Here is a 22,038-nt window from a genome sequence, read left to right on the forward strand (position 1 = left end):
TTTCTCACTTTTTTTACATTTCATTTCATATGCTGAGTCTAGTAAAGATAATAGAGGGACCTAAAACTAGCTCTTGAAGGGTAAAGTAACTGCATCTTGATTTTCTCCAGGATTCAGGTGAGACGTATGTCATCTGTATCACTGATGCTCCTGACATAAAGATGCTGGATGTTGTGGCGGATGTCAGCTGATCTTTGTGCTGGTCAATGGTCATATGTTATGTTCAGATACTGACATGTGCTACACTAGAGATAATGGGAATTTAAAACCTACATGATACGGTGTTTTACATTGTCATCTGATTGGACATTTTCAGAAAGGTGCTACAAGAGGTTTGGGCTTCCCAGTAGATGCAGTTGAGTGAGTGAGTGTCATGTTTTTGTTTTTGCTATTTTTTTTTTTTTTACCAAAAACCATTTAAACAAGAAATATTCAAAGCATATTACAGCTTGCAAATGAGGAGCTTTCTGAGAAAAGGCCATAGAAAAGATCTGAAAAAAAAAAAATCTTAGCAGAACATTATTCAGTGAAAGTTGAAACAGACACATTTGCATAATGAATGATGACAGGAAAATTGGTATTTGGCATGATGGATGGTCCAAACAGAAGAGGAAGACTAACAGAAAATGGACTGCTGATATCAAGCACTGAACTAAACAGCGATTTATGAAAACTGAATAAATACAGCATTGATCCCATAAATGTTGATTAGTTGTTGATGAAATGGCGCCTCAGATTGATTCAAACTCATGGATTCTGACAAAACACAAATGAGATGAATTGCATTTTCTGAAATGTCTGTGTTTCAGGATTTGTGGATGTCATATTTAAACTAACTCAAGTACAGTCCAAAACTTACACCTTTGCAATCATGCCACTACAAGACAGTTACTCCATTAACTCGACCGCGGACGACCAGGACAGCAATGCTGCAACACTTCTAGAGAAGGAAGTGGAAAAAATCACAGGTTGGTCTGCAGTTTGATCCTCTTGCAGTCTGCATGAAATGTGGTGGTTTGTTTTGTGCTTTAAATAGGTCTTGTCACCCATATGCTACTATTCAAAAGTTTGGGGTTGATAAGATTTTTTTGTTTTTGAAAGAAATACCCTACCATATCAACTCACTAATGCTGAATTTATTTGAATAAAATACAGCAAAATATTATTACAATTTAAAACAACTGTTTTCTAGCTTAATATATTTTAAAATGTAATTTATTTCTATTTTCTTCGGCTATTACTTTGTTGTTTTATTAATGTTGGAAACAGATGTGCTGCTTAATATTTTTGTGGAAATGATAAATGTTTTCAGGATTTAATGTGCCCTCACTGAATAAGAGTATTCATTTCTTTCAAAACAGAAACAAAATCTGGTGCACCCTAAACTTTTGAAGGGTAGTGTGCTAAGTGATTATAATCTTTACCAATTTTTTTAATATATGTAGCTATTTAAAATTTCAGAATGTGTTTGTATGTGTGACAGTGCCTCTCAAATGCTGCTCTGTACGATGCAATCTGGCTGCTATGATGTTCTTTGGCTTTGCTGTGGTCTATGGTCTATGTGTAAATCTCAGTGTTGCTATGGTTAATGGACCCAATGACCAGTCGTCATCCAATAGCAATATATCAAACGAGTGTCCAGTACCCACCCATACACTTGACAACAACAGCCAAAGTTCAGAACAGCCAGATGGGGTAAGAATAAACCGCATGCAGCATTTCGTGCACCGAACCTGGTGGATCTCCTCATATGTCATGTATTTTTATAACTTATAATACTTAAAAAAAAAATAATAATACTTGGTTCTTGTCGTAACTCTCTCTATTTCATTTTCTTTTCCTAGATTCCAAGATACCCATGGAATCCCGAGACGCAGGGAATGCTGCTCGGTGCTTTCTTTTTTGGATACCTGTTTACCCAGATCCTGGGAGGCTACCTATCAGGTCGCTTTGGAGGAAGCCTGTTCCTTGGTGGTGGTGTGCTTGGAACAGCCGTCCTCACTCTCCTCACTCCACTGTCAGCACAACTTGGTGCCAAGTGGCTGTTTGCCTTGCGTGCACTGGAGGGATTTGGGGAGGTTAGGGGGTGTTTGTAATAGCCAAAAAAACTCCACAATGATTCTCAAATAGATAAAATAAATGTAATTTTTTTTTTGTTTGTCTAGGGTGTGACTTTTCCTGCCATGATGGCGATGTGGGCCCGCTGGGTCCTCCATTGGGGAGGGCTTGTCTGATGACGTTCTCAGGTGCAGGCTCTAGCTTTGGTGCCTTTGTGGCTCTTCCTCTCACTGGCTTCATCTGCCAGAGTCTGGGGTGGCCAGCAGTCTTCTACTCCTGTGGTGAGGGAAAATCACATTTAATTTATGGATGCATTTATATACATAATAGTTTGGGGTCAGTAAGATTTTTGTTTGTTTGTTTTGAAAGAAATTAATAGTTTAATTATGCATGTATTCAGAACTTGATCAAAAGTGCCAGTAAAGACATTTATAATACATAAATGCTGTTCTTTTGAACTTTCTATTCATCAAAGAATCCTGAAAAAATGTAAGACTATTTCCACAAACATATTAAGCAGCATTGATAATAATAAGAAATGTTTCTTGAGAATATTGGAATGATTTCTGAAGGATTATATGACACTGAAGACTGGAGTAATTGCTGCTGAAAATTCATCTTTGGCATAAATTATATTTTAAAATATATTAAAATAGCAAAGTTTTTTGTATAATTTATATTTTTACATATTATACAATTTTATAAATTGTACGAATATTCACAATATTACTGTTTTACTGTAAATGCAACATTGGTGAGCATAAGGGACTTTCAAAAACTTAAAAATAAAATCTTACTGAGCCAAAATTAATTTATGTTATTTATATATTATTTATATGAATTTATTGGTGTAGCATCTAGTCCAAGCAAAATGCTTGAAAGTAATTGTTTATATATGTGACCCTTGACCACAAAAACATAAGGGTCAATTTTTTTAAGTTGAAGAAAACTTTCCATTGATGTATGGTCACCCTCAGATACAACTCTCTGGAATCTGAGGGTGCAAACAAATCAAAATATTGAGAAAATTGCCTTTAAAGTTGTCCAAGTCCTTAGCAATGCATATTACTAATTTATTTAATTACTATAATTACTTATATTTAATAATTACTAATTAAGTTTTGATATAATTACGGTAAGACATTTACAAAATGTCTTCATGGAACATGATCTTTACTTAATATCCAAATGACTTTTGGATATCGATAATTTTGACCCATACAATGTATTGTTGGCTTTTGCTACAAATATACTTGTGTGACTTAAGACTGGTTTTGTGGTCCAGGGTCACATATGATATATGAAAATACTCAACACTCCTTACTCTAGTCTTCATATTTAATGTAATATAATAGCATCATATCTTATACATTAAAGTGTTTTTACCACCAGGTGGTGTCGGGTGCCTCTGGGCAGTGTTTTGGTTTATCTTGGTGTCAGATGAACCCCGAACTCACCCAATAATTAGTGACAGAGAGAAATACTACATAATTAACTCAATAGGCTCACGGGTATGAACTAATTTTATATTTTAATTTTTGATGATGTATAAAGTTGGTCTCATTATTCATCAAGTAAATCATTCATGCTAAAAAAAAATAACTATATGTAAATATGTGTTAGAATATGTTATTGAATTTAAAAGGAATCCTCAAATAACCTGAATTTCCAGCATGCCTTCCTCTCCATAAATAATCTGAGGTTTAGATCTGCAGTCATTTATACTGATTTGATATTTTCTCTGTTTTTAGGGGACGGCACATGGTTGGTCATTGCCTGTATTATCTATGCTGTTATCTGTGCCTCTTTGGGCCATAATCATCCCATAGATGTGCTCTTAACTGGTCTTATTACACTCTCCTCACCTCACTTCCTTCCTACATGGACACTGTGCTCCACTTTGATTTGTGACAGGTGAGGCAATTTGGATATCTAGATTAAATCAGCCTGGTTTAAATCCTGTGTCTCACTGTTCTCAGTGGGCTCAGGTGTGCTGGCAGACAACCTCCTGGAGAGGGAGCTCCTGAGTGTCAAAGCTGTCCGGAAAATCTTTACTTTTATTGGTATGAATAATAAATATCTTATAAATAACACATTTATGATGGCCGAGTACATGTATAAAGTGTGGAAATAGAATAGTTACACTAGTAGTCCAAAATTTGGAATTGTTACATTTGAAATGTTTTTAAAACTCTCTTATGCTAACCAAGGCTGCATTTTAATTGATCAGAAAAAAAACAAACATATTATACTTTGTAATGTATTGAAACATTATTACGATTTGAAAATGTAATTTTTTCATTAGCCATTACTCCAGTTTTCAGAAAACATTCTAATATGCTGATTTGGTGCTCAAGAAACATTTCAATGTTAAAAACATCTCTGCTACTTAATATTTTTGTGGCAACTGTAATACCTTCAGGATTCTTTGATGGGAAAAAACTGCATTTATTTGAAATACAAAGCTTTTGTAACATTATAAATGTCTTTACTGTCACGTTTAATTAATTTAATACATCCTGGCTAGATAAAAGTATTTATTTATTTTTCCAGTCTTATTTTCCTCAGGCTTTTAAATAAAAATATTAAGAAGCAAAACCTGTCTTCAAGATTGACAATAAGAAGAAATTATTTTTTTGAGCAACAAATCAGCATATTAGAATGATTTCTGAAGGACAACATGACACTAAAGCATTGCAGTTTTTATGTTTTGTGTCCCATAGGTCTGTTTCTACCTGCTGTTTTCCTGCTTGCTGTAGGCTTCACGGGATGTAGCGGTGTGCTGACTGTGACATTTCTCACTTTGTCTAGTGCATTTGGGGATTTCAGTGCTGCTGGTGTCTACATTAACCAGATTGACATTGCTCCACGGTACAAAACCAAGACTGTCTGACTGGTTTTTATGTGACAATTATTCGGTCTGGTCAAGTAGGCCCTATAGAGCTGTTCATTACATCACTTTGTGGGCCAACTCAGAGGGATACTTCACTAATACTGGATACTGAAACTCATGTCCATCAGTCTATCCATTAAGTTATCTTTACAAGCTTCACGTGTTCTGGTTGTCTGCAGGGGTGAGCGCCTTTGTAGCCATGTTTTACGTGATCTTTGGCACTGGAAAGATTCAGAGCTGGGCAAGGACTGATGAGGAATCAGACACAGATACACACAATTAAACATTCCAGTTGACCAATTCAGAGGGACATGAGGACTGCCTTTGAGTTTTATCCTATACTCAACACATGCGACCAGTCAGAAGTTTGGACAAACTTCATACTTTTTTATGATAAAAAAAAAAAAAAAAAGTGTTATTCTACTTCACTCAGGGTTTTAAAAGGGAAAATTTTAAGTGCCTTACAATGTGTAGTTTATTTGTCTGTCTTTATTTATTGCTGAACAATTCAGAATTAATCATAATACAATGGAATGGAGAATTCAGAGAAATTCCATGTCTTAATCTCATTCAATTAAAAAATGTATACTCTGGACTTTATACTAACTTTCAATCAAGTGTAATATTTATTAAAGTGGTGAAACAGAACAGATTAAGGGGTTTTATCTAAATTTAATTACATTTGAAAATACTTGTTAATAAGCACTTTAATGCATTAATAATGAAAATACCTTACTTGTTACCAGTGCTGTTCAGGTCATTTTAAACTTGCTAATGAAGTAACTGTACTCCATTAATTGTGTCATTCAGTTCAGCACTCGGTTTGTTACAGATTTACTGACAGATAAAGTCCATTCATATTTACTGGAATTTGCCAGACATGGTACAATATTGTTTTGAAACTTGTTTTTCTTCAAGTTGAAATGTTTAATGAATTTGAGTTTTGGATGATTACATTAAGCTACTGCACAATTAAATTTTTACATGTTTGGTAAGCTAGTGCACAATAAAAAAAAAGTTCTTACATTAAGTTTAACTTAATGTTTATTTTAAACACTCAAAGAGTCATACATTGAGTCACAATGGCCAGCACTTTTTTTTAAATGGCATGAATATCTCAATGCTGAAAATTGCCCTGTATTACTATTTAATTTTTTTTTTTTTAAATAAGTCATATTCATTTATGATGTTGATCATGATCAATAAATAAAACTGAATTTTAACAGTGCAGTCATATTCCATCTGCTTTGTCAGAACTTGTTATGTGTTCTTCAATATGGATGAATAGATAATTAATCAAACATTTATATTCCTATGTTCGATTACAGAGTAAATAACCCCATCATTTTAATGGCTACAGTGTAAATAATATACGAGGCGTTACAGTCAACTTGTGGCATTTGGGGACTCGATTTCTCAAAACAACAGCCAGCAGATGGCGCATCACATCGTTGATAAATTTAGGATCAGATAGTACTGCGTGTTTAAATGTTATATATCTTAAATATGTGTATTATTATAACTAAAACAGTCAAGGGGCAATAATACCAGATATATGAACAATATCATGCCTTAAGTCACATAAGCTCCGACACTTTCAATTTATCTCAGCACTGTTTGAGAAAACGACCCGGATGTACTTGACTGAATGCGGCAAGATCTCACGTGTTTATTTACATGTGTGACAGTGACGTAAGCGTGAAGATTGTCATTCAGCCTTACTGGGCGTTTTAACCTTTTGTGTCAATAATATAGTGCTAACTTTGATGTGATATATTGATTTTATCAATAAGACAGCGAATATATTTGATTATTTTAGGTTGGTCTCTTTAATCGTGCCTATCATGACATTGGAATTGCACCCTTTCCGTATCTTTTGTGTGTGTGTGTGTGTGTGTGTGTGTGTGTGTGTGTGTGTGTGTAAATAAATGAGCGATCTTTAGTCAAGTCCGGCATACCATGAGGACAAAAATAACACTGGTAGAGTAATAAAATAACCTTTCTTGTGTTACAGTTTTACTAGCTGTTCAAAGGAGCAAAGCATTTGCTCTATGAACTTGATATTGCCCTACCATACCCTGTTATATTGTTTAATATTACTGTAGATGTGTTTTATTTTGCTTTCCTGCTTGAGATGAAACATTAAGGTAATATATGAACTGTAGGTCTTTAAATGGGTGAGATAAAAAAAAAAGTATTTAATTTATTATATTGACTATAACCAACATCTTTTTCAGCAGTTGTGAACTGAATAGGAATTGCTTCCTTTCATTAATGGACATTTGTATTTTCACCAAAGGTCTGAGACAGGCCCATGGGGTTCTCACACATGCAGATGTTTGTTTCCCTGACCCCCACCCATTTGCATTACACCTTTAAAATGCATAACACATGAAGAGGATTTGCAAGTGTAGGTTTGTTGCCTTGAGGGGGAGGTGGAGGATTTCTACTACATGAACCTGGTAAACAGGCCAGACCAGATCAAGGGTCAGCACAGTATACAAAAAGACAAATGGTTTGAAACAGGACAGGATATGCTGAGGTGTGTTTGTATGTTGGGGTGGGACTTTAGACAGCTGTGCTGTGAATATTAATCATCTTTGGTGTGTGTGTGTGTATACCTGTTTTTCTATTCGGGTGGGGACTTAAACCTGAATACACAAAGACTCATGGGGACTCGTGTCACGGTGGGGACCTAATCTGAGGTCCCCACGGGTAAACAAGCTAATAAATCACACAGAATGTCGTTTTTTGAAAATCTAAAAATGCAGAAAGTTTCCTGTGAGGGCTAAGTTTAGGTGTAGGGCAATAGAAAATACGGTCTGTACAGTAGGAAAAGCATTACACCTATTGAGAGTCCCCACAAGGATAGCAAACCAGACGTGTGTGTGTGTGTGTGTGTGTGTGTGTGTGTGTGAAGAAAATAAGAAAGAAAGGTGGGAATCACTGCAGTTCATATAGCACAATCATGTGCCAGCTTTTTTTCTTAAATGCTGTGGCATCTCTTTTTGATATCACTCAAATGACTTGCTGCTTATTGCATAATTCTTTTTACTTCAATTTCTAGTATTACTATTAAAGAAGACCATGATAATGACTGAAGAGACTTTTCAAAGGATTTGTTTGATTATTTGCTTGATCTGTAGGTTTGGGTTGACGTAATCAGAGTTGGTCAGTCTTTTTTGTTTAGATTAGTTGTTTACCAACCATCAAGTTACCTGGAACTTTTTCATTTTCAACTTTTTCATTTTATATTTCAGAATTATATACTGACAGCTATTGCAAGGTCTGGTATACAAAGCAGTACAGAAACTAAATGGCAAAATTCAAGTAAAAAAAATTTTTATATGTATTTTACATTAATATAAATTTCATGAGCACATCACGATTGTTTAATTTATTTATTTTTGTTTTTTATTATTATAATGTGCAGTGTACAATGTATTGACTTTTTGTGGACACAAATTATATTAAATTCCATTGTCCTGTACTTTCACACACTTTATTACAACTGGTGCATTTAGAAAAATAGTTTATACTGTACCGCCCTGCATGTTGTCTCATTATTATTAATGTACATAATTCATATTTTTATTTATTGTCTATTGACTATGCAAACCATTGCTTGCATGAACGACATTGGCCAATGACAATTACAACAGTACACTGTTAATTCAATTATGTCTGAGTATATTTTACTCAACTAGCCAATCAATCCATATCACTGTTCTCTGTGTAATCATTATTTATACATGAGAATGTGAAGTGAGTTTTGTGTAACCAGTAGTGGAAATACCTTTATGTTTTTTTTATGTTATATTCATAATTTTTTATTATTATTTAAAATACTTATTATTATATCATGTCTGTTGTGTCCCCATTTTGCTTTCATGACTGCAGCAATTCTGAGCTGCATGAACTCCATAAATTTGTGTAAAACTGGATGATCATGTTCTCCAGCATAATTTGAGAATGAGCCAAAGAGCAAATTGTACTTTAGTGGAAGCAAAAACATCAGACTATCTGTACAAAGGAGTTTTCATGATCAATGTAACAAAGAATCTTAAATAGACGCAGAATCTTCAATGGTTGTTCTAAAAATTATTTTGTCCATGCTAGGACGTTTTAAAACCTTAAAACTTTTTTTTTTTTCACATTTGAATGACGTCCCTGACTTTTAGACCCCACTGCATGCTGCTCTGATTGTCACAGTATATGTCATTTGACTGTGTGTCTGTGCTGCTCTTGGCTGAAAATAGCAGCTGTCGACCGAGCATCTGTTACCTAGAGGAAGAGAGAGTTGATCGGAGGTTCAGGGGGAAATGCCAGCTCTTTGAAATAAGTCTATGAGGAATGTAAGGCACTGAAGATGGCATTGAAGGCCTGTAAGGCACTGAGAATTCCCCACACGCTAGACCTCTGAATGCATGAAATACATACAAACTAAGGGAAATTACGAAAGTTTCGCTGCCTCCCATGGGCTTATGTTTCAAAATAGGATAGTTTGAATCTCACTGTTCAGCAAATAGTCCTATCTTATTGCATTTGAATCTGAATAGATGAACCACTGGGTGGAGATGCATCTAAGACAGACAACAGACCTGAGTGCCTTTATCAACTTTGTGCTGGTAGTAAATTGCTGACTAGTTTGCACACAGACTAGGCTAGTCTCTGGAGTAAATGACTAGTTGTTTCATAAAATAAAATTCTGATTTCTTACATTCTTCTAAAACTGTTGTGAATAAGAGCATGTAAACAAGATGTCATTATTGTGAGAATAAGCACAAAGATGAGAAATAAATTATAAAATGATCAGCTTGCTGGCTATATATGCATATTATACACACAACAAACTCGTGTTGCATAAAATGAAACTTCGCAGCTACTTTGACCAAAACCAGAGAATTAAATGTGAAATAGCTTAAGAAATAGGCCTAAATGTGATGAAGTGATATTTAAACCAAATTCAATCGGTGATAGGCTATATAACGTAGTTTACGTTTCATAGTGATGATTACCGTCATTCATCATAAAGAGACCAACAATATAAACATGTGTAACTACCATCATGTGACAATCTAAAGTTAAAATGGAAAGACTTTCAAAAGACAAAATTCTAGTATGTATTAACATTCACGTTAAAAAAAATTATTAGGCTATTTATTTATGCTATTTTATTGGCTGATTACATGTGGTATGGATTCAGGCATATGTTTTCCCATTATGTTTATCGCAACATATCTCAAATATTAGTAAAAAACATAAATAATACTATTTCATACAGTCACCAGATGCTCAGTAAAACAAAGTAGTGACGCAGTTTGTCGAGGCGGGGAGTATTTCTCTGATTATTGGGTGGATGAGGCAGGGAGAGGAAGCGGGGGGTTGCAGTCTAGTCGGTCCTCCTCCTGTGTATAAATTCTCCAACCAAAGCGTTTTTCTTCCTTTTTCTGTTACCTGGCAAAGGGGAGCAGCGGCTGAGGAGTGATCTCTCGATCTTGGTGAGTACTTTATTTGTTGGATAGGCCTTGTTTTTTACGCTCGTTAGTTCTCTTTTGAGAACTTTTGAACAATTTTGTAGGTTTTTCTCAGGTTGACGGTATTTAGACATTTTCAGCGTTGCTTCGCTACTCTTTGTGCTCCTATCACTTTTTGTTTCTATAATGGTTTTCTTTCTAATTGTGTTCTTAATAGTGGTTTCTTTTTAATTAGAAGAGTATTGTATCCATTCTTTTTTTCTTTTCTTTATTTGCGTCCATCTCTTAAAGAATGGGAACCGGGAAAAGAACAAAGGCACCAAGAGACTTCGGGTCGCGGGCCTGTTAAAAGCTTTCCACACATTCTCGCATCCAACAACTGTTATCAATGACTGAGAGCCAGATGTCTGCGTCCTTATGGATTCCTTTCACACTTTGGATTTTCCCTGTAACTTGACACCCCGTTACTCTAAAAAACACGTGTCGCAGTTGCCTTATGGTGAACTAGGCCGCTTCAAACTCTGGGCCATCCATAACTTGAATCCCCGCTCAAAAGTTTTAATGATGGAAAGTCCGTTTCACTCATGCCTCTTTACTCTTCTCTTTTTAATACAGAAACTAATCAATCATGGGAAAGGAAAAGATCCACATTAACATCGTGGTTATCGGCCACGTCGACTCCGGAAAGTCCACCACCACCGGCCATTTGATCTACAAATGCGGTGGAATCGACAAGAGAACCATCGAGAAGTTCGAGAAGGAAGCTGCCGAGGTGAGTTTAAACTCTTGTAGTGGGTGTTTAGTGAATTTCTGTGAATTTATTGCGGCACAACTCTTGAGTATCAAGAGCCAAAATGGCGGCGGTAGCACGTTCCTGGGCTCAAGCCGGCTGGGTGTGGAAGTGGGCGGAGTTTAAGCGATGCTTCACAATGACGTTGCAGATTCTGTAATGGCGTCTAGTAGGCCGCGCGACATGTGCGCCGAACCCAGTCAACGTTCAAGCAGTTCTGTTTTTATAGTTTAACACTTAAAGCCACTTGTGACTTTAAAGCTTAATGTTTTATTACACACACAACTCAAAGTGACTAAATACTACTGTTAAATTTCTGTTTGCAAAATAGATGGGCAAAGGCTCCTTCAAGTACGCCTGGGTGCTGGACAAACTGAAGGCTGAGCGTGAGCGTGGTATCACCATTGACATTGCTCTCTGGAAATTTGAGACCAGCAAGTACTACGTCACCATCATTGATGCCCCTGGGCACAGAGATTTCATCAAGAACATGATCACTGGTACTTCTCAGGTATGACTACTCTCCCCCACACAGAACTGCTTTTGTGAGTAATGATTTAACTTCATGGCTTTAATTCTTTTCCTCCCTCCCTTCCAGGCTGACTGTGCCGTGCTGATTGTTGCTGGTGGTGTTGGTGAGTTCGAGGCTGGTATCTCTAAGAACGGACAGACCCGTGAGCATGCCCTCCTGGCTTTCACTCTGGGAGTGAAACAGCTTATTGTTGGAGTCAACAAGATGGACTCCACCGAGCCCCCCTACAGCCAGGCTCGTTTTGAGGAGATCACCAAGGAAGTCAGCACCTACATCAAGAAGATCGGCTACAACCCTGCCAGTGTTGCCTTCGTCCCAATTTCTGGATGGCATGGGGACAACATGCTGGAGCCCAGCACAAATGTAAGTGTCTATGCAACTTCACCGGAGTGGTGGGAAATGAATTCCGCTTGTGGAACGGCTTTCTTGGTGCATTTCAGGTCACGTCTTAGTTGACATTGTCTGTCTATTTTTAGATGGGCTGGTTCAAGGGATGGAAGATTGAGCGCAAGGACGGTAACGCTAACGGTGTTACTCTTCTTGATGCACTGGATGCCATTTTGCCCCCCAGCCGTCCCACCGACAAGCCCCTCCGTCTGCCACTTCAGGATGTCTACAAAATTGGAGGTTTGTATAACAAGTGGAGTTACTCAAGTTCTAAAGTCAAACACTTGAATTGGTTTTTAACACTTTCAACTTCTCAGGTATTGGAACTGTGCCTGTGGGTCGTGTGGAGACTGGTGTCCTCAAGCCTGGTATGATTGTAACCTTTGCCCCTGCCAATATAACCACTGAGGTCAAGTCTGTTGAGATGCACCACGAATCTCTTTCTGAGGCTACTCCTGGTGACAACGTTGGCTTCAACATTAAGAACGTGTCTGTCAAGGACATCCGCCGTGGTAATGTGGCTGGAGACAGCAAGAACGACCCCCCTCAGGAGGCCGGCAGCTTCAATGCTCAGGTTAGGCTTTTTCCTCATCTTGATCACCAAGTCACTTTAATTCCAGGATTCTTTGTGAATGTGTATACTAATTAGTTTTTCTTTTTAGGTCATCATCCTGAACCACCCTGGCCAGATCTCTCAGGGCTATGCCCCAGTGCTGGACTGCCACACTGCTCACATTGCCTGCAAGTTTGCTGAGCTCAAGGAGAAGATTGACCGTCGTTCTGGCAAGAAGCTTGAGGACAACCCCAAGGCTCTCAAATCTGGAGATGCTGCCATTGTTGAGATGATCCCTGGCAAGCCCATGTGTGTGGAGAGCTTCTCTACCTACCCCCCTCTTGGTAAGTTCATGTCATGCCAATCGACTCTTGCATCCATATCCTGCAATTTGCCATGGCCTTGTGTGTTAATTGTTCTCCATTCACAGGTCGCTTTGCTGTGCGTGACATGAGGCAGACCGTTGCTGTTGGTGTCATCAAGAGCGTTGAGAAGAAAGTTGGTGGTTCTGGCAAGGTCACGAAGTCTGCACAGAAGGCTTCCAAGACCAAGTGAATTTTCCTTTATCACACCGTTCCAAAGGTTGCGGCATGTTCTTCCCAACCTCCTGGAATTTCTTTAAACCTGGGCACTCTACTTAAGGACTGGCTTATGCTGATTAAAACCCATCGGAAAAGTTTTCGCAGGAAAGGAAACCAACTTGGATTTAAGTGTGGCTCCATTTTATTGACTGATAGTGCCTCTTTCAGTTGTTAAATTTGTGTTAATGGTTTAGAACTGCACCTGTTGCCACAGTAAAATTTGGAAAGCTGCTGAAAAAGAAACTAATAAAGGTATTAAAAATTGAAATTGCGCTTTCTCCTGTCCTCAATGGGGGAACTGGGTGGGATTTGGGATAAGCAACTGTAATATGATTTGTCATGGTCCTTGCAGCTGTTTAACACGTGTTGAAGCCGGGCTTCTACAGTGTGCCCACTTTACTGATGTCTTCTCCTCCAATCGCAAATAGTGAGTGCACAGCAAATCTACCAATGGTACTCCTCATCTGAGCAGTATCTATGTGGTCTAGGTGTTTTTCATAACCCACCCCTGTCTGAACCCGTATAAATTTAGACGGGCAGTGCGACTCGTTCCTTTTTTCTCCGGTCTGCTCAGGGCTGTCTGTAGTGCTTGTAGTCCGGTAAGTTTATTACTGCCTCATTTTATTCAGTTTTAATCCTAGAGTTGCTAGGCTTTGTTTGTCATAAGGGAATTCCCTGAAGTGCATTTAAAATCGCAAGGTGGTCTAATTTGTCATTTTCAGGGTAGCTGATTCAGACCAGGTTTTTCACTTCCAGGTTTTTGATTTCTCTACCCAGTTTTCACTGACGCGCATGTAGACAGCACTTGTTGGCAAAGCTGGACAGAACATGGCTGGTCCTGTCATTCCAGTCCTTCAACATGGAGGACACGAAGAGAATAGAGGGAGGGGTGGGTGTTGCCAGGTCTTGCAAAAAGAACCTGGGCTGAAAACAAATGGAAACGAGCCATTTAACGTAAATGCGGGTTTTCTAATTAAGTCCCACAAAACAAACGCATTATGGAAACCGTTGTAAGTCTCAAACATTACATGAGAATTAACAGCTGCAAAAAATGATCAATTTGTGCTATGTGAACCAAGCTCTAGCAACCCCCCCCCCCCCACACACACACTTTTTTTTTTTTTTCTCTCTCTTTTTTTTAAAGACTATCAACCAGCGAATTTATCCCATTATATAATATATGTTCTTATAACAGGCGGACATGGCAACACCGCCGGTGCTGCGCTTTGACGCAGAGATTACCCCGCGCCCCTTTGTGTCGTTCAGCGCGCGAGCTTGATCCTGTTCGATCGCTTATATGCCGTCTCGTTGTGAATTTGTTTCCAGAATTCCTCGAATGTTTGTGTAATGTCCGGATAATGTTTATGCCAGCTAAACTAAACCCAGCAATGTCTTTCCACAGTAAATTTACAATATGGGTAAGGAAAAGACTCATATTAACATCGTGGTTATCGGCCACGTCGATTCTGGGAAGTCCACCACCACCGGACATCTCATCTACAAATGTGGAGGCATCGATAAGAGAACCATCGAGAAGTTTGAGAAAGAAGCCGCTGAGGTAGACATCACAGCCGGATGACTAATGTCTCTCGATGACCAGTATATTCTGGGCGTGTCTGTTTAAACACCATGTGTTGTGAGCGACATCTACAGTTTAGTTTTACTGGGCTCAGTCAGTTCAAAATGTCCAAACTGAACACACATTCTTTCCATTTTTTTTATTTATTTAATCATTTATGAAATGTAGAGAATTATGATAACTAAAACAGTCCCATTAATGCATCACTTATAGATGTTATCTTTGAAAAGATGTTAAAGTCTTCATTCTGTCTATCTAATCTTTTATGTATTATTCTTTTGTCCATTCGGTCTCACAAACTTCTCAAATATGCTTCTGAATATTTTTTTCTGCATCAAGATGGGTAAAGGCTCTTTCAAGTACGCCTGGGTTCTGGACAAACTGAAGGCCGAGCGTGAGCGTGGTATCACCATTGATATTTCTCTCTGGAAATTTGAGACCAGCAAGTACTACGTCACCATCATTGATGCCCCTGGGCACAGAGATTTCATCAAGAACATGATCACTGGTACTTCTCAGGTAGGTTTTTCTTCATGTCAGCAAATCTATCACAGATTACTGGATGTAATGATTTTGTTAATGCATTATTATTGTTTATATGTTGTGAATTTATTCAATCCTCCTCCTAGGCTGACTGTGCCGTGCTGATTGTCGCTGCCGGTGTTGGTGAGTTCGAGGCTGGTATCTCTAAGAACGGACAGACCCGTGAGCATGCCCTGCTTGCCTATACTCTGGGAGTCAAACAGCTTATTGTTGGAGTCAACAAGATGGATTCCACCGAGCCCCCCTACAGCCAGAAGCGTTATGAGGAGATCACCAAGGAAGTCAGCGCCTACATCAAGAAGATCGGCTACAACCCTGCCACTGTTGCCTTCGTCCCAATTTCTGGATGGCATGGTGACAACATGCTGGAGCCCAGCACAAATGTGAGAATCTGCTGTTTTTTCCTAGGTTGGAAGGGTTTCGTTAGGGTTTGTGATCACTGCGATTGTTCATGCTTTTTGTTTTGTATTTTCTTTATGGATGATAGATGAGCTGGTTCAAGGGATGGAAGATTGAGAGGAAGGAAGGTGCTGCCAGCGGTGTTACTCTTCTCGAGGCCCTGGACTCCATCCTGCCACCCAGTCGGCCTTTTGACAAGCCTCTCCGTTTGCCTCTGCAGGATGTGTATAAGATTGGAGGTAAGCATTAACCACCAACCAGGGTTATTATAGATTTGAATTTCAAATAATTACATTTTTTAAATTTATTTACATGTTTTTATTTGCCTTTGGTGTTGAATTTGTAGCTTTTGTTTTCTAGTTTTGCTTTTTGTTATTATATCAGTTTTAGTATTTTAGGGCTGCCATAGTTTATGCGCTACACTCTTAAAAATAAAGGTGCCTCAAAAGGTTCTTAAAGCGATGCCATAGAAGAACCATTTTTGGTTCCACAAAGAATCATTCAGTTAGAGGTTCTTTAAAGAACCATCTCTTCCTTACCTTTCTATAATCTGAAGAACCTTCTTTCTCCCCAAAGAACCTTTTGAAAAACAGAAACGTTCTTCACATGTTAAAGGTTCTTTATGGAACCATTTAGACTAAAAGGTTCTTCTATGGCATCATGAAGCACCTTTATTTTTAAGACTGTAATCAGTATAATTAAAAAATGCTATAATTTTCTTAGTACGGTCTAGTGTTATTGCAGTGATGCTCAAACGTGTCCTAAAAAACTTTCAAGAGGCATACTTCCAAGACCAAACAAGCATCAAAAAGCTTCATAAGCTACACTAATTAAAAATCAAGATGTTTCTTTAATTTCTTCATTTGGTCTCTCAACAACTGTTTTTTTTTTTTTTTTTTTTTATAAATCTTGGATACCTGTAAATATGAGGATGGGATTTCTAGATCTGGGAAACTCGTGCAAATTAATACAATCGTAAAACTCCATGGGCATATTTAAATTATTATTTTTTTTTTTTAAATCCTCGTTTGTCAGCGCTAATAGCCTCGTGGTTAGTGCGTCGACACACTGAGCTCACAGCGACCCGAGTTCGATTCCCGTCTTGAGGTCCTTTACCGATCCCGCTCCCTCTCTCCTCCCAGTGCATTCCTGTCATCTCTCTCTACTGTTCTATCCATAAGAAATCCATAGAAAAAATCCTTGTTTAATCCTTATCCAGTAAATCACAAACAGCATTTTCATGTTTAATGCAGACAGTATTGCAAAGGTTTCACATTTTATAGTATACCGTGAAAAAACTAAACAAATGATTTTGCAGACGAGGGGGCTGTTCCATAAACCAAGATTAGAGTATAAACCAGGCTTATTTCGGTTAGTCAGGCTTATTTTTGGTAGATTCGGTTTCATAAATCAAACTTAAAAAAGTTCAAACTCAGTTACCCCGGCAATTTATGCTGGCAAACTAACCTGGTCCAGAGCAGGCTAACTGTCAGGCTAAGCTGAGCTCCTCTAACTCTGACCAATAGGAACGCATCCATATTACCACCGACTCTCTCACATACAGTCAGTTTAATTTATTATCGGTCCAAAAATAAAAGTATACAGAAAATACACCTTAAATAATCAAATAAATAAAAAATAGGCTTCAACCAACTGTATTTAATGTATTGTGCCCAAAATGTAGGCGAATGACATTTTAACATAGTTAAATCAGAAGTTGATCAGAAGTTTCTAGCCATGCAGCCTTTCTCTCTGAATTTATGACAGCTGTACCTTTTATGGTTATTAGAACATTAAAACATTACAATCTAAAATGTCTCTTTAAAGCATTAAAGCATAAAAACACAATCAAAAGTTAAAATCACTGAATTAAAAATGTAAATTTATAATAGAAATCAGAGTACATTTTAACTGATAAGAGGAACACACATTTAACTCATTGAGCTAGTGATTAACAGTTGCTGCTATCATAAAAATACACTTATATGTAGTAAAATTCTATGTGTCACATTTAATGTCCAACAACAAATATTTTAGCAGAATGTATATTTTACTCAGAATTCTTGCGCTAGTATTCTATTCTGCTCCGTCTGTGTAGCGCGCATGCGCGCCGCAGCGCTCGTTCTCTCGCATAAGCCCCGCCCACTCCTGACAGCTAAATGGATATATTTGCATGGCTTTCTGACATTTACAGATGTAAAAAATATACCTGTGACGTATCAGTTATGCACTGAGGAAAACACAATGTTTCAAATGCGTTAAACAGCACAAATATTCGCTGTTTGCTATGGTGGATCGATTTGATCCATGATCGACATTAAGGGCTGCTTCAGAATAAGCGTGTACGTCACATTAGCCTGACTCACTGAACCTGGATAGCATTAGGCAGATTGCGTGAACTTGAATTGTCGTTTATGGAACCGCTTTAGTCCCGATTGATTTGTTAGGTTATTTCAAGTCAGGTTTTGGACTTTAATCCCCGCTTTTCTTAGCGTCTTTTATGGAACAGCCCCGAGTTAGTGTTGAAGTTGTAAATATAAATTTAGTCTCTATGGTTCCCAGTTATGTTGGTTTTTATTTTAATTTCACTGAACGAAAGTGTCTGCTTTTAGTTTTCATTAACAATAACAACACAGCCTCCAAACTCATTCACAGTTTTCTCTGAAAAACCAGTGTCTGTCACTCAAACCTTCTCCTTGTGTTTCCCTCAGGTATTGGAACTGTGCCTGTTGGACGTGTTGAGACTGGAACTCTGAAGGCTGGTATGGTTGTGACCTTTGCCCCTGCCAATGTGACCACTGAGGTCAAGTCTGTTGAGATGCACCACGAGTCTCTTGCTGAGGCTCTCCCCGGTGACAACGTTGGCTTCAACGTTAAGAACGTGTCTGTCAAGGACATCCGCCGTGGTAATGTGGCTGGAGACAGCAAGAATGACCCCCCTCAGGAGGCCGGCAGCTTCACAGCTCAGGTTAGATATAAATAATAGCATATTATCTGCATGATCTTCATAATGTCAGAGGCTTTTTATCACGTACCGCTCTTTCTCGCAGGTCATCATCCTGAACCACCCTGGTCAGATCGCTCAGGGCTATGCCCCAGTGCTGGACTGCCACACTGCTCACATTGCCTGCAAGTTTTCTGAGCTCAAGGAGAAGATCGACCGTCGTTCTGGCAAAAAGCTTGAGGACAACCCCAAGGCTCTCAAATCTGGAGATGCTGCCATTATTCTTATGGTCCCTGGCAAGCCCATGTGTGTGGAGAGCTTCTCTCAGTACCCACCACTGGGTAAGTGTCATCATTTATGTTGCCATAAATATTCTATATTGAATATTAATCAAACGTTCTGCTTTAATTTGAACTCCTTACTATCCCACTACTACTTTCCAGGTCGTTTTGCTGTGCGTGACATGAGGCAGACCGTCGCTGTTGGTGTCATCAAGGCTGTTGACAAGAAAGCTTCCACTAGTGGCAAGGTGACCAAGTCTGCTCAGAAGGCTGCCAAAACCAAATGAATCGTCCCGTCAGACACCCAGCAAGTCTCATTGATATCCTACACTGCAATGTCTCAGAACCTGAGCACGGTTTTAAAGGACTGGCTTATGCTGATAAAAACCCACCGTAAAAGCTTCAGAAGGAAAGGAGGAAACCATGTCTTTCTGAACACCTTAGGAGAAAACGATTATAAAAATAAAGAATGACCATTCATCAGTTTGTGCCATTATTCTTGTCAAAATCAAAGCATTATGAATGGGTTTTATTGTAAGTGCATTCATAAATAAATTCTTTTTGAGCATGATCAATATAATTAAGAATTTTTTTTACATTTGAATTGTGAATCTTTGTTATTATAGTTGACTAAAACTTACACTAATAGAAATAAAGCTGAAAGAAAAGAAAATACAAATATTAGATTTAAAAATAAAAAAACAAAAATATATCCTTGCCAATTAACTGAAATAAGCTGAACTACTAAACTTTCTAAAACTGAACTAAAAAAATATTTTTTTAAATTGATACTAAAAATAAAGCTAATCAAAATGTTAAATACTATAATAGTATAAAAATAATACAAAAATAGCACTATGTACACATACTGCACTTTTTCTCATTGTTTATATTGTTAAAAAAAACATTCATTCATACTTTTTAGTAAAATTCAATTGAATAACCAACACTCTCTCCACCCTCAACACGACTGAGGTGAGACCCTTGAGCAAGGCACCAAACCCCCAACTGCTCCCCGGGCGCCGCAGCATTGGCTGCCCACTGCTCCGGGTGTATGTTCACTACTGAGTGTACACTTGGATGGGTTAAATGCAGAGCACAAATTCCGAGTATGGGCCACCATACTTGGCCACACACCACTTCCCCCTTCAGGGAGGTCTCAGTTCTCACCAGTGGCAGCTATTATGAGATGGTGAAGGTAAAAAATTTAATGGTAATTTTGAGAAAAATCAGCTAGTATCAAATAGAAAGAGTTGCTCAAGTTAGTATCAGAAATGGTCTGTTTTTAATATACACTACCGATTAAACATTTGGAGATTTATTTATTCCTGAAATGAATACTGTTATTTAGAAAGCTTAAATTAAATTGAGCAGAAGTGACAGTAAAGGCAATTACAATGTTACAAATTATTCAGTGTTCAAATGATTTTAAAAAGTTCAGCAATTTCAAATAAACACTGTTCTGTCAAACATTTTAATAATAATAATAATAATAATAATTTGTTACATTTATATAGCGCTTTTCTAGGCACTCAAAGCGCTTTACATAGTAAGGGGGTATCTCCTCATCCACCACCAGTTCTTTTTAATTCGTCAAAGAACCTTGAAAAAAAATCTATCATGGTTTCCACAAAAAAAAAAAACCCAGCACAACTGTTTTCAACAATGATAATTATAAGAAAAGTTTCTTGAGCAGCAAATCAGCATATTAGACTGATTTCTAAAGGATCATGTGACACTGAAGACTTCTTTCAAAATCATTTAAAAAATCTTACCATCCTCAAACTTCTGAACAATAGTGCAACAATCCTCCACATCTTGAAGAACAAAGATTGATTAAAATTGTTCATAAATGATTGGAATAATGGAATGACAAACTATAATGTTATCACCAACAGATCATCAAACCCAATGAGTTTGACATTATGCTGAAACTGAAAGTCCCAAGGCTTGTATTGTTAGAACTGGAAGAATATCAAGGACTGTTTTATAAGGTAAACCTTTTAAAAGCCACACGAACTGAAATCCAGCACTTTCTTCTGGAAGATGAACGAACCGTCTCAGCAACCAAAATCAAAGCAGAAATGTACCGCTTGGTCCGCAAATTCATTAGCAACAATTTTCAAGGTGCGTTTCACTGATCTGTCTCTCAACACCATGTATTACCATGTTCAGATAGCTTTTTTTATACACTACAATTTGGGGTAACATTTTTTTATGCATATATTTGATACATGTTTGATACTGTGAATTTTCAGCAGCCATTTCTCCAGTCTTTATTGTCACATGATCCCTCAGAAACCATTCTAATATGCTGATTTGCTGCTCAAGAAAAAACATAAAACATTTTGACCCCACTTTAGAAAGGTAGTGTATAAGCTTGAGATTGTTTGTGGTTCTGCCACCCATTCACAGGTGAAGGTTGGGTGATACGCAGAAATCTAGTAAATTCACCGGCGGTGACCCTTAAATTTAAGGCGAAAGAGAAAGACGATGATGTGATGTCTGTGAACATCGTACTCTTGAGGTGCCACAAGGTTGGCCACAAGCAGCACGGCCAGGTCCCAATATAGACAAATGGCTTGGAAAAAAATCTCGTCGCCAATTTGTAAGTAAGGCTGTGTATTTCGTCCCAAAGAGACCAAAAGGAAGAAACCTCAAAAATTATGCCAAAGGTATGCTGGCAAAATACATATTCAGTCATTACAAAAACATTTCTTTCATTCCTTAGCATAAAGGATTTATATATTTGAGGTATTCGTTTTCAGAGAGCTGGCGAATATCCTTCTCTCACATTGAAAAAGTAGTATACTTCAAGTTAATTTTATTAAGTATACTTAAGTAAAGTTCAAGTATATTTTAAGTATACTTTATGTAGTAAGTATACAAATATCAGTGTACTAGTAGTATACTTGTAAGTGTACTATTTCAATAGTCCTTGAGATTAAATTGGCCCACTTTCTAGTATAAGTACTTATACCCCCAGTTTCACAGACAAGGCTTAAGCCTAGTCCTAGACTA

The 22,038-nt window shown here is 37.8% G+C and overlaps 2 protein-coding genes and 2 pseudogenes across 4 annotated transcripts; all 4 read left to right on the forward strand.

Annotated features, from left to right (window-relative positions):
* The first annotated feature begins 256 nt into the window (after positions 1-256).
* LOC306847368 (sialin-like) lies at positions 257-5,374 on the forward strand (annotated as a pseudogene). Its single transcript, XR_013786015.1, has 9 exons — positions 257-364; positions 810-968; positions 1,484-1,695; positions 1,845-2,078; positions 2,166-2,339; positions 3,451-3,569; positions 3,810-4,121; positions 4,782-5,020; positions 5,080-5,374. The product of XR_013786015.1 is annotated as a sialin-like (transcript).
* A 4,649-nt stretch (positions 5,375-10,023) lies between these two features.
* On the forward strand, positions 10,024-13,542 carry LOC306847210 (elongation factor 1-alpha-like). Its single transcript, XM_079381033.1, has 8 exons — positions 10,024-10,452; positions 11,044-11,200; positions 11,550-11,729; positions 11,817-12,113; positions 12,227-12,377; positions 12,455-12,711; positions 12,800-13,034; positions 13,121-13,542. The coding sequence occupies exons 2-8, from the start codon at positions 11,057-11,059 to the stop codon at positions 13,243-13,245; spliced, it is 1,389 nt and encodes a 462-aa protein (XP_079237159.1). The 5' UTR covers positions 10,024-10,452; positions 11,044-11,056; the 3' UTR covers positions 13,246-13,542.
* Positions 13,543-13,664: 122 nt separating this feature from the next.
* LOC306847211 (elongation factor 1-alpha, somatic form-like) lies at positions 13,665-19,617 on the forward strand. The gene is made up of 8 exons (XM_079381034.1): positions 13,665-13,870; positions 14,674-14,829; positions 15,190-15,369; positions 15,480-15,776; positions 15,881-16,031; positions 18,504-18,760; positions 18,843-19,077; positions 19,180-19,617. The coding sequence occupies exons 2-8, from the start codon at positions 14,686-14,688 to the stop codon at positions 19,302-19,304; spliced, it is 1,389 nt and encodes a 462-aa protein (XP_079237160.1). The 5' UTR covers positions 13,665-13,870; positions 14,674-14,685; the 3' UTR covers positions 19,305-19,617.
* Positions 19,618-20,128: 511 nt separating this feature from the next.
* Positions 20,129-21,862, forward strand: LOC306847443 (cyclic GMP-AMP synthase-like; annotated as a pseudogene). The gene is made up of 4 exons: positions 20,129-20,215; positions 20,916-21,144; positions 21,433-21,692; positions 21,786-21,862. The product of its transcript is annotated as a cyclic GMP-AMP synthase-like (transcript).
* Positions 21,863-22,038: the final 176 nt, after the last annotated feature.

The sequence above is a fragment of the Barbus barbus genome, assembly GCF_936440315.1.
Source record: "Barbus barbus genome assembly, chromosome: 27".
Taxonomy (NCBI): Eukaryota; Metazoa; Chordata; class Actinopteri; order Cypriniformes; family Cyprinidae; genus Barbus; species Barbus barbus.

Coding starts and splice junctions, on each gene's coding strand:
- LOC306847210 (XM_079381033.1), top strand. CDS start 11,057: ATGGGAAAGGAAAAGATCCACATTAACATCGTGGTTATCGGCCACGTC. Junction 12,114..12,226: donor TGCTGGAGCCCAGCACAAAT/GTAAGTGTCTAT, acceptor GTCTATTTTTAG/ATGGGCTGGTTCAAGGGATG. Junction 13,035..13,120: donor CTCTACCTACCCCCCTCTTG/GTAAGTTCATGT, acceptor CTCCATTCACAG/GTCGCTTTGCTGTGCGTGAC.
- LOC306847211 (XM_079381034.1), top strand. CDS start 14,686: ATGGGTAAGGAAAAGACTCATATTAACATCGTGGTTATCGGCCACGTC. Junction 14,830..15,189: donor TTGAGAAAGAAGCCGCTGAG/GTAGACATCACA, acceptor TTCTGCATCAAG/ATGGGTAAAGGCTCTTTCAA. Junction 15,777..15,880: donor TGCTGGAGCCCAGCACAAAT/GTGAGAATCTGC, acceptor TATGGATGATAG/ATGAGCTGGTTCAAGGGATG.